Source organism: Cupressus sempervirens, chromosome 3 (assembly GCF_028749045.1).
Source record: "Cupressus sempervirens isolate cs-2001-9-10 chromosome 3, ASM2874904v1, whole genome shotgun sequence".
Classification (NCBI taxonomy): Eukaryota; Viridiplantae; Streptophyta; class Pinopsida; order Cupressales; family Cupressaceae; genus Cupressus; species Cupressus sempervirens.
Genome location: NC_143120.1, coordinates 410,210,886 through 410,223,161, shown reverse-complemented (window position 1 = coordinate 410,223,161; position 12,276 = coordinate 410,210,886). Strand labels below are relative to the sequence as shown.

The following is a 12,276-nucleotide window of genomic DNA, read 5'->3' as shown; positions in this document are numbered from 1 at the left end:
CTCAATACCATATCTGCAAACTTGCATCGCAATGATCCCTTTGATTGCTTACTCACATTTACCAATATACCTCACAATTCCAATACATTACATTCACAACCAAGGAAACAATCCTTTATACCAAGTCCTCAAAATAATTCATTGGGTCAGCCTTGAGGCTTTCCCAATTGCAATTGCATTAGGACCTCATTAAGATAAAACAATACATTAAATCTTTTCATAAGTACACAACACTGTCGGCTCACAATCTTCACAAATTCTCACATGTGCGACCTTGGACTTCGTGCACTCGCTGACATCATCATCAGGCTGTCTTCTTCCTTTGTCTTATTGCGCTTAACTAGATTCTATTCCGATTAGGAGATATAGTCCGATTACCAAAAACAACTTCTCAGGAACTCTGTCTGCATACTGTCTTTTGTAAATCTCAAATAACTATTACTAGTCATTGACTTTTTGTACGCACTCTTAGTCACATCATCAAGACACCTTGTAGAACATGTCCCCATTTGCGCTTGATCTCATCTTCAATACTTGATTCTTATGACCTCAATCTATGTCTGCTACATTGCCTATCTTTTCATTATGTTGACATCAATGATAAACATAGTCATGAATGCAACACACAATCATGCTGTCAATCTCTCCAATGTTCCAGCAATGCTAGGATACTCCCCCATAGGAATATCATCAGCATTCATGCTAACAGTTGCTGCCTTGGAGAAGAGACAAATTTGTCCTTATGTGATGTTAAATTGAATCCATCTTGCCTCTATTTTATAAGTAGGGAGACCTTGAAAGGGCACATTCTTGAATATTGGCTGACCTAGCCATAATTAGCCAATGAAATTATTTTGATTGATCTGCTTTTATTTCATAATACAGGCCAATGACTATAAAAGAATTATTTATTATTATTTAAAATTACCCATTTTAGAGGAGAAATCTTGGGTAGAATTCCTCTAATCAGAAGAATTTTGCCAAGAATTTCTCGGTCTTCTGATTGAGTTTTTCTCTTAAATCAAAACCTCCCTTCCTTTCAACCTTGAACTCTCTTGTGATCAACTTGATTTGGCCATGAACTGTATTTAGAAGGGGGTGGAATTTTGAACTTTTGAGAAATCTATGGGGCCGGAATTCCACCAATATTGGCCTTCCGTCCCTTGACATTGCAGTCCAGAACATGTTCCATTGCTATCTTTTAGACTTTCAGCTTGATTTGGCCATGAACTGTATTTAGAAGGGGGTGGAATTTTGAACTTTTGAGGAATCTATGGGGCCAGAATTCCACCAATATTGGCCTTCCTTCCGTCCCTTGACATTGCAGTCCAGAACTTGTTCCATTGCTATCTTTTAGACTTTCAATTTTTTTCTTTCAACACCTTGTCATTGAGCTTTCATCCAATTTCTATGATATGAAGAATAATAATGATTAGCAAAATTCCCGAGATATGAGGAATTCTGCCAATGTATTTTTCATCCTCATTTTGGCTTAGTTTGTTGGCCTTCGACCTTTGTTTATCAGCCTTTTAGCAACTTGGGCAATTTGCCATTATAGGGGAGGTCATTCTTCATAGGTTGAGTTTTCATGGTTTAATCCATGGGCAGAATTCCTCTTATTCCGATCCACTTTGTAGTTCAGTTTGTTTCAAAAAATTGTTTTGTTTGAACACTCAATGATTTGATATACTAACTCCTCTCCCCTTTCTCAAACTTCAAATTGCATCAAAAAGAAGGATTCAAGGCTAGGCGGAGGTCCCTTTGATAGAGGAATTTCCATGGCAGAAATCCTCTAATTAGAGGATTTCCCACCAGAATTCCAGCACGTATCATTACCTTCTAACTTCAAAACTTTCCAAAGTTGCCCCCTTCACCACCTCAATTTTTGCTTCACACTTGTTGGTAAACAGATTTGTTCTTTCCAGCCTTGACTCACAAGTGCCCTAATTTGTGAACAAATTCTGATTACAACAACTTGGAAAGTAGCATCTTGAAGATTTACTTTTCTCTGAATTGTTAGGTATAGCTCCCTATTGTGAAATCTGCAATGAATTTTGTTTATTCCTAAATCTAAACAGGGTATGTTCTTAACCAGAGAACAGGAGAGGTAAACAAAGCCAATCCTACAAGGAATTCAACCTAGGCAAGAAGTGAGGTTTCGGGGATTAGTCAAATCTATGGACTCACACATCTTATGAATTCATAGTTAATATGCACTAGACTGATTGATCTATCTAGGAACTAAATTGCAGAGAAAGGTTATATTGAATGAAAACATCTAAAGGATCTCTTTGAGCTTAAAGTTACAATTCATATCATATTAAGTTCGCTGTAAGGTTATATTGAATGAAAACATCTAAAGGATCTCTTTGAGCTTAAAGTTACAATTCATATCATATTAAGTTCGCTGTATTAAAATAGGGGTAATAAAACTCTGTTTATTCCTCGTTTCAAATCAAGATCAAGAGAAACAACAATAATTACAAATGGAACAGAAAATGATTGATACAGAAATACCATTCGATTGACTTTATAACATCAAGTACTTCACACCAAAAATTTGGCAACCTTTTATTATTCTTTCATTATCATACATATAGGATTTCGAGATGATTGTAACAATGGAAGTTTAATCGGTTCATCTTCTCAAAATTGACAAATGGCAAAGAGCCAGTTCGTCTATTACAATGATTACAAAACAAAAATGGAAAGGGCAGAATATGAATCACTTCGCCTTCTTCCCCTTTTTTGCTTTTGCCCTATAGGCTTTGGCAATGATCGGAATCAACTCTTCATGCTTATGGACATGCACATTTCTGTACCTCAAGAGCCACTTAGAATGCTCTCGGGCCAGATCTTTGATGGCACTCAACCGGTCTGTAGTTCTTCCATGGCCACGTGCACACATACGCCAAGCTTCTGAAGCTCAGAAATTTTGTCCTGACAACTAGGGGTTATTCTTGTCAACTCATCAGAAGTTAGTGAAGTTTGCTTGCATGATAGTTACTCCAATTATTGCCTTCCCTTGTCCACTAGACTGTGAATTAGTATGCAATCCTTTTAGCAGTTCATAGTCTCTATCTTGCTCTTTCTTTGCTTGAGCTTCAATTTCTTTATGTCCTTTCACTGCCATAATCATTTCAGATTTGAATTGCACACTTTGGAACCACTCAATTAGGGGCTTATCTCCTTTGGGTAAAATCTTTGCTTCAACGACCTCCTTCACTTTCACGTGGATGAGCATTTTCAACAAAGAGACACAATCGTCACTCTTGACCTTTTCTGCAGCCAAGGTAGCCCTATTTGATGATATATTATCTTTCTCTATTTCCAATCTAAAAATAGCATTACCAATCTAGTCTATAACAGAGAGTCCTTCCACCTTGATCTTCTAACTCCACTCTCTTCCAATTTGCCCAAAATGCTTATCTTCTTGAAGTTGAGATATAAGTGCTTGGACATCTGTAGTAGTGGGGTTTCTAGTTATGGGCATCCCGGAGATGCTCGCCAACGGAGTGACCAATTGTCTAATATACCCGTTCAATTCTTGTATCTCTGCTTTCATTTGAACCTTTGACAACTTAAGATTTTCTAGTTGTCCTTCGATCACCTCGTTCGTGGACTTCTATAAGCCGACTTTGGTATTGTCTCCGGCTTCCCTGAGATCTATTGAATGCATGGTGAAATCATCTGTAGTCATATCCTCAATCCTTCCTTCTTTGTTAGGTTTGGCTATCTCCATTGTTAAATGTCCTATTTTAGGATCTTGCTTGAGGATAAACAAGGCCTTCTGTTTCTTCACCTTAGTCAATGCAGATCTAGAATGAACAACAAGGGATAAGGTATCCTTGTTGGGAGCACCTTCATTTTTCCTCTCTCTTTCTATCCAAAGTGTCTTCTAACCATGAATCCGTGCCTATTGCCTTTGAGGCTGTCCCAAGAGAATCTATGCCAAACATTTTCCTTTTGACCGAAGTGATTGTTTTTGTGGTCAAAGAGAAAGGATTCTTTTGAGCTTGAGAGACAAGCTTTGAGGACTCTTGGCCTTTCTCTGTCTTTGCAGTCTTCTTGGCTACTTCATCTGACTTAGTGGACTCACTATCACTACTTCCTCCATCACCTAAGTCCATTACTTGCAGATGAGGGCTGCTTTGAAGGAGAAGTGCAGGGCTAGTAGATGGGATTGGATTGCTAGTAGGTGAAGGAATCGGATTAGCAGTACTATCTTTTGGCTTCTTTACTTTCTTCTCAGCTTCTGGCTAGGCACCAATCACTGGAGAGGAGCCATCTTGACAAGTCTTTTTCAAAGGAATGTTTTTATCTGGAGGTTGGTCATCTCCACCCACCGGTTGAGCTTGTCCTTGAGTTATGGCCAAGGTCACACCTGATGTGTCAGCGTGTGAGGAAGCAGGGGTAGACGTTGAAGGAGCTTGAGTGGGGGTACTTTTACTTTGGCTTCTTCTTGTTGTAGTCCACTCGACCCACTTCCCAATCCTTTTAATAATTTGGGCTATCATAACTTCTAGATCATCCCCAACATCTTGATAGGGCTTTGAACTGATAGGGGTATTTCTTAACTTTGTTAAATATGTATTACTATACATATTCTGCCCATCATCTTCAATTCCTTTAACACCAAGGTTGATTTTATACATTTTTACTTGATCTACTGTGGGCTTGGTGAAAGCACGGTCATGGCTCTTGAACTCATCTCTGAAATCAATCTAGTAGTCTTCAACAGTGGTGACATGTTTGATCACACTACCAATCTGGAGAACATCTCTTGCATATTCATTTGGATCAAACATAGGTCTCAAGACCTCGTACATCTCCAATTGATACTTCATTTCAAACACTTTTAACATGTTCTTTGCATCGGAATAGGACTCGTAGCTAAAAGCTCCCACCTTCATTGGAAACTCATAACCTTTCTTCTTCAGACTCCCGCTTAGCACATTCACTTGGATTGCTTGCCTCACGATCTTGATCAGCACAATCATATCGCTTGGATACCTCGACAGCTTCAAGGGGAACCCATCAAAAGCTGCACGACGCAAATATGAAAAAGATGAGAATTGGATGCCAAATTAATTGATAGCCGCCATTGCTTTTGGATTGAATCTCCTCTTTGGGCAACCTTGGAGCTCTCTGCAAGTTCTCATTGTAAATGTATCATTAACGCTTATATATTCTGCATAACTATTTTCCAGTTGCAAACATGGGTAGAATTCATAGGACTTCACTTCATTAGGGAAATTTTCTATCCTCGGGAGGCCCGACCATAACTGTAGAGAAGCTAACATGTAAATCAGAAAAGAGGACATATAGAAGGTGTTGTAGAGCTTCGTGGCATTGAGAGCATTGGATAGATTCTCACCTACCTCGTAAGCCCAGTCAATAAATTGGGTATCTGAATAGATGACATGTACCAAAAAGAAATATTGCTCAACGAAATATAAAGCTTCTACCTCACCTTTCAATCCGTGTAGGAGAACCAGGATGTCTACAATCTTAGGTTTGAGATTAGTACCAAAAAGGGTCTTAGGGACCTTACTTTTGGTGCTCCGTGGCTTTTGAAACCATGATTACATAATCTCCTTTCTCCAGACCATTTTCTTTGCGGAAAACTTAGAGACAGCTCTACGAATTGTCAAATCTGAAAACTCCTCTCGTTCTAGAATTTGTAGACAATTTACCACTGTTCTATCAATGGAAATCAATACTGTATCATCCGACAATACAATATGCCTGGTGTTTGGGTTGTAATGATTTATGCATTCGTAGATTAATTTTGGAGCTTGGACCGCCACTGGGAAACCAGCCGCCTCAACTAGCTTGCATCCTCGGAGCTTCTCAGTTATGGGGTGAATTAGCTTCGATCTCACTCTCTTCCTGGAAATCTTGCATATCATAGAAATGGAGAGAGGTGACCGTGAAATTCTACAACGCAGACTTGATTCCATTTAGCCCATCAAAACCCGCGAATCTAGTTGCCATTTTGTTCATGGGTGAATTTCAAAATCTAGGAAAGCAAAGAATGGTAAGTGCACAGATGCTAGCTTTTCAAACAAAAGTTGTGCAAATTAACAGAATAACAGTTTGAGTAAGAGTGGTAAATTTTGCAACTGTTCATATATCTCTATATAGAGGTTTCAATCCATCTGTTAATCTCTAGGGTTCGCTTCACACACATGAATTAAAAGAGAGGTCCATCGTAGCAATAAATGCATATTTTCAACGGATACCTTGATGTCCTTTCATTTTTCCGTTTGGCCAACGGTAATTTTCTATCGTTCATATTTACTTTCCCATTTTCCACTAAGTTTCGGAAAATTATAAATAGAGTACTTCGTAAGGAAATTGCGCCAAATCGGATTCTACTTTATAGATCTTTCCCACAATGGTTAGATTGTTTCCATGATCATCTCAAGATGTTTTACGTACAATTTGTTGGTTCCATCTGCTTACATACTTTATTTTCTTTAAAATTCGAAAAATTGTCTTCATGGGTTGAAACCCCGACAAGGAGAAGACGATTTTCAATTCTCCGCCTAGGCTTGCCTTTCAACTTTTCTTTTTGACTTATTCCTTCCTTTGGGTTTAGAGATGTCCACAAGGAGTGCGAAGCTTTATTAGGGACCCACCTTTCGTTTCCTTTCCTTTAGAATTGCCTTTTGCGGAAAATAGACTTAATGGGTTGAAAACCCGCCGAGGAGAAGTCAATTTTCAATTTTCCACCTAGGATGATTTTGAGAGCTGTGATGAATCTTTAATACTTCCTGAGGTAGATAATCATAAAGGAAACAAGAATTTATCATAAGGTACCTCATCATCTTCTTATTGTGGCTCATATGCATCATTTGGTGCTCTTCACGAGAAATCGCGTTCATGGGTTGAAAACCTGCCGAGGAGAAGGGATAGTCTAGATTTCTGCAAGCTTCTTCTTTTCATGGAGAAAATGATAGGCCGCAAGCGGATACAACTCTTGTGAATGATCGTTGCATGTTACGGGAATTTCCATCGGATTAGGTACTAAGCTACCCACAAAAACTCACCATACGAAAAGGAAAACCGCTCGGCTATGAAATGTGGGGGGGAAGGGGAAAATGAAAAATCCGATGAAGACTCCTTCCACCTAAAGAGGTTTGAACTTAGACTCGGAAACACCTAGGAATTTACTAGGACACAAAATTTCCACTTTGCAGAATGATTAAGGGATGAAAAGTGGGGTAACAGCACTTAGGCATTTTAATCACTATCGAAATTGTGGCAATCATGAATTTCCATGGTGGAAATTCTCTAATCTTGGCACTGAAAACCTTCCGAAACTATCAAGTCACTCAAAATTCACCCATATCTGGCAAATTTGATCCTTTCCCAAACCTAAGGACTTAGATATTACCAAATTTCGGTAGTCTTTGTGAAGGCAGGGATTACTAGAATAGAGGAATTCCCATGACAAATTTCCTATAAGCCAGAGGAATTCCAGATGTAGACAGTCACAGCCTCTTCTATTAGTCGGTCATTATTTTTCCCTCAGTTTTGCCTAATGTGTTGACTGGAAACAAGACCATGAATTGGGGCTGAGCGGATCTTCTTTTTGTGCTCAAGATGAAGTCAAATTGTTGCCTGGCTGCCTCTTAATCTGATCGACCATTTTCTAAGACTCCGAACTCAATCCCTTTGACTAGATCTTGCAACCATTTTACCTCCTACTAAGGCCTAAAGACTTGAAATTGTTGCAATCACCTAAGGCTCCTAGACCACCTACTCCTACAATTGAAGCAAAAAGAAGAGTCCCCATTTGCAATGGGGTGAGGTGATGGTGTGAAACTTCACATTAAGTCCATGTGCCTTAATTTAAGGAAACTAAAAAGGTAGGTGAGAAGAATGGTGTAAATAAAACATAGACTTTAAAAAAGACTACATAATTTTGGAAGCCTTGGCTTTCCCCACAATAGGCAGAGAGAAGTAGGAGGAAAGCACAAAAGAAAATATGAGTTTAGACAACCTTAGTAAAGAGGCTGACAACGCAGAATGATTAGAATGCAGGGCAACAAGCTATTTAATGAACAAGAAGCAAAATAGATATTTAGGGCAGATGAAAGACGGTTAAAAATAATGCCTTCTTGTTCTGGGTCTATAGATGTTCTTTGATTAGGAATGATTCTGATCTTGCATCCTCCGACCCTAGGTATCTCAGGTTGCCTAATTCTGCTTGTGGAGTGCATTTTTTCTATCTTGAGAACATGTAACATAGTGAAAGTAAGCTTGGGAGCCCTTGTCTGATTTGTCAAGTTTCCCTTATGAATGTTCCTGAGATAATATGTATTTTGATCCATGCTAAACATACATTTACATGATTTGTTAGCCTCGAACGGGGTTGCAAGCAGAGTGTGCTTAACCATGAAGGAAACTTTGTAGTTAAGAGTGTTCAAGCTGGATTAGTACTAGGGTGGGGGGTCTACGAGGAAGTCCCAGTGCTTGACCTCTGTGATTATCACCTAGATGCAATATGTGCTAAGTGTTCCATTCATTCTTGCGAGAGATGGGTTCTTGGGAACCACTACTCATGATACACGAGCTAATGAATTTGACTCAAAAAAATCCTGATAGCAATATCACAACAGGAAGATGGATGTCAAGGCCAAGTTTAAATCAAATGCTGCATATGACATCAATATTTAACCCTGTTAATTTAGCCAGGGAAATTGTCACAAGGCCATCAGTAACCATTCTGGTGGGACAAGATAAGCTCGGACTATATAAATTGCAAAAGAAAAGGACTTAGTCAAATATGGTTTCAAGAGTCTGAGACAGCAAGGACTCGTTGAACTTATTTTAAATTTTTTTGTTAGATATAATTTTGTCATTTACATTGTCAATTGGTTACTTACCTGTGCATGTTAGAAATATACTTTTTATTTATTTGATTGTGTTTTCTGAGGGTGTCCTTATTTAGTTTTGTTCTCAGCTGAATTCCTGAAAATGCACAAGAAACATCATGTAGTCATACCGTAATAGTGTTGAATTTATGTTATTCTCAAACTCACTATCATCTTTGGCATGCACATGTCTTCATTTTTCAGTCTGTCTTTTGTTCATAACTGCTGATTTAGCATAGCACATAATTTATTTTTCAAGTAATATTTGCTTGCTTACATATAACACACTAATTTATGTGCTGTATCTTACCAGGTGCTAAGGGAAGGTGATGCGCCTCCAGTTGGGTGTGCAGTGAATATTGTAAATGATCAGATTTCTGCTTATTTATTACTTCGAGGTCAAGTAGATGCAGAGGTTGAACTTTCAAAACTTAGCAAAAAGAAGGATGATATTTCCAGGTAAGTTAGATTAGGTTACATAAACCATACCATGGGGGACTTCACATTTGTTTCTCGATCTTATACATTTTCTTGCTGGTAGCAGGCAACAGGAAGCACTATCAAAGAAAATGAACATTCCTGGCTATAGCGAAAAAGTACCAGTCCATATTCAAGAAGAAAACCTGGCCAAGTTGAATAAACTAATGGCTGAACTGAACATCATTGAGGAGGCAAATGCAAACTTTGAAAAACTCTTGGCCAACAGCAGATGAAAAAGAATTTTTCAAATATTAAATGTTGTGTCAAGAGGGAACAGTTTTGTAGCTCAGAAGAGCTTAGCTCATGTGACCAGAAACTTGACAAGTATTTATTTGAGTTCGAATGCAGAAATAACATTTGTCCATCCATTAGCCTTGTCTTAAATATATGCTTTGATTATGAAAATAAGGTATTGCCTGTCATGGTTTTTCGTGTTACAACAGTATCTAGTTGCATGACTACTTTGATGATTTATTGGTTGCAAATACAAGAATTTATATTTATCACAAAATTATGTGAATTGCTTCGCTTGATTTATGAAATGTTATGGAGCAGACTCGGTTACACAATGAGATTTGACAAACAGTGAATCTTTAGAAATATGCAGTAACATAAAGAGCAGCAGTAACAAGACAATGATACTTTAAAAAATAATGATTATCTTATTTGAGTCTGAATGACTAAGTGATCAAGATGGCCATTTTACTCATGCAGATTCACAACAAAAGGGACACCTTGGAGAAATCACGTCAGACTGACTAAGGAGTTTTAGGTGGGTCCCTTAGGCTTGTGGCCTCGTGAGCATCATTAAAAATCTTTCATTTCATTGTCAAATATTAATGAAATCGAGTAATTTTTTGCATCTCCATTCTTTGACAGTCAAAGAAAGTTGGAATCCAGTCCAGAAAACTGTGTATAGGGGCACTCCCCTATTTACAAATATAATAGATTGTAAGAACTACTTCACTTTACAATATGAAATATGGTCTTCTGTTTGATATACGTTGTTCTTTTACTTAAAATTCATAATCTTGTTCCATAGCCTTCTTGTTAGAATTTCCGTTTTGTTTATCCTGCATACAAATGTCCTTAACCAAGATCGTTGTTAGATCAACAAGGATGATTGAAATAACCTTATTTATCTTTGTATGCCATACAAATTTAATTACAATGGTTAGTTTACATCAGGAATTGAAAGCTTGACTATATATTGAATTTTAGATATGAATTAATTAAGGTAGTAAAATTCCTTTTACTTATCTAGTCTTAAAAGACATCGAAAACATAAAATCAAATATTTTGGTTAATATGTAGAAAGAAGAGTCTTATATGTCTAATGGCTTAGCATTGATGCTACCAAATTGAAATATTAAAGATTGCACACCTCTTACCGTCATAATCCGAAGATTTGTACATTTAGAAGAAATTAATGTTGATCATGCAAAATTGGTTTAAAAATCTGTTTCTTATGAATTGGGCGTCTTAATCTAATTGCAATGATAAGAAACAATATAAATCCATTAAATATTAAATTTATATTGAATATTAAGACAAAATAGAAATGCTTAAAATAAGGCCAAATTGGCTAAAAACTGAAAAAGCATATCTATCATAAATGAAGGAGATCAAGAGGAATGGGAAGAGCTCTAGGAGACCTAAACCAAATCACAAATACTAAAAAACAAAGGGATATGGTTATCCTCCCACAAAAATGTATAGTTGACCAATTTTCAAAAGATTGAAAACATTGTGGACTTCTTTGAAAATTTTCACGTTTGATCTTCATGATCTGTATAATTTGTAGTCGAAAACAACAAAAAATTTAGACAAAAATCAATATGTTTTAAAATTTTGACTTTGTTTTGTCTTTTGTACTTTTTTTTGTAGGAGATTAGCCTGTACCAAGACAAAGTGGTTAATATCAAAATCTAGCTACTACCTAAATGCGCTGAATGACAATATATTGGCATTTAATAATAATAAATTGGATTTCTCTTTTATCTTGTTACCAATGGCTTCTTTTTTTTCTTTTATCATGTCTATACTGATTTTAATTGATTAATGTATTAATCTCTTGAAAATGACATGATCGAGGAGGTTAAAGCTAGATGGTTGTAATGATATTGAGAGCTCTAAGAGTCTTTTTCTTAAAAGATGTCCAATATCAAACCATTTGTTATTAATCCTAGTTAATGATTAATAAGTCGTTCCAACATTCCCTTTTTTTGTATTTGTTTATTGATATTAGTTTTACTCGTTCTATTAATGCTGGACACGAGTCTATTGGAAGAGAGCTTCACCCATGTAGCTTATTAGGATATGGATTGGTTTGGTTTCAAGCCAACTTTCATTTAGCATGCCTGTGATTGAAGGGATAATCTGAAGCCGTAGAAGAATAAACGATAAATACGAAGTAGGGGTTGAAAGACCAATCTAGAGTAATGCTCCGTGGATAGCCAAATAGACTAAATTCTGGATACAAAATAACATGATTTGATCATTGAGAGTTAGATGTGAAGTGTTACCTAATTATTAGAATCCCCTGTTTATTCCTGAATTTCGATTATAACGAAGGTATTGGAAGATTAATTAATGCTATACACAACATATCCTTTAATATTTTTAAGAATATTTTCTTATTCCTTCATTTAAAGCCTCTAGTTCTGCTAGATTATTGGATATTACCGGTAGAGGCTCAACTCTTTTTCCTATGCATTTACCTTTGTTAGAATGAATAATACACCCTTGATCGGGGTTACCTCTAGAAGCTCCACCAAAATTTAGCTTTGCCCTGCCTCGTAGAGGTGGAGACCATTTGTAAGCCATTCTAACATATTAGATTTTGAGTAGGTCATCAAGGGGTTAATTAGACTATGCCAATTTTTACACATTTCAACATCCCACTAAAAAA

The 12,276-nt window shown here is 37.0% G+C and overlaps 1 protein-coding gene and 1 long non-coding RNA gene across 2 annotated transcripts in view; both read left to right on the top strand.

Moving 5' to 3' along the window:
* Positions 1 to 9,805, top strand: part of TWN2 (valyl-tRNA synthetase / valine-tRNA ligase (VALRS)) — a 98,301-nt gene extending 88,496 nt beyond the window's left edge. Inside the window, exons 20-21 of the mRNA XM_089820086.1 lie at positions 9,199 to 9,344; positions 9,430 to 9,805. Of these exons, the coding sequence (XP_089676212.1) occupies positions 9,199 to 9,344; positions 9,430 to 9,598 (315 nt within the window). The 3' untranslated portion in view covers positions 9,599 to 9,805. The remainder of the gene's footprint in view (positions 1 to 9,198; positions 9,345 to 9,429) is intronic.
* Positions 9,806 to 10,030: 225 nt separating this feature from the next.
* LOC149566749 (uncharacterized) lies at positions 10,031 to 10,365 on the top strand. Its single transcript, XR_016362295.1, has 2 exons — positions 10,031 to 10,137; positions 10,245 to 10,365. It is a non-coding gene; the product is annotated as an uncharacterized LOC149566749 (long non-coding RNA).
* The last annotated feature ends 1,911 nt before the right edge of the window (positions 10,366 to 12,276 follow it).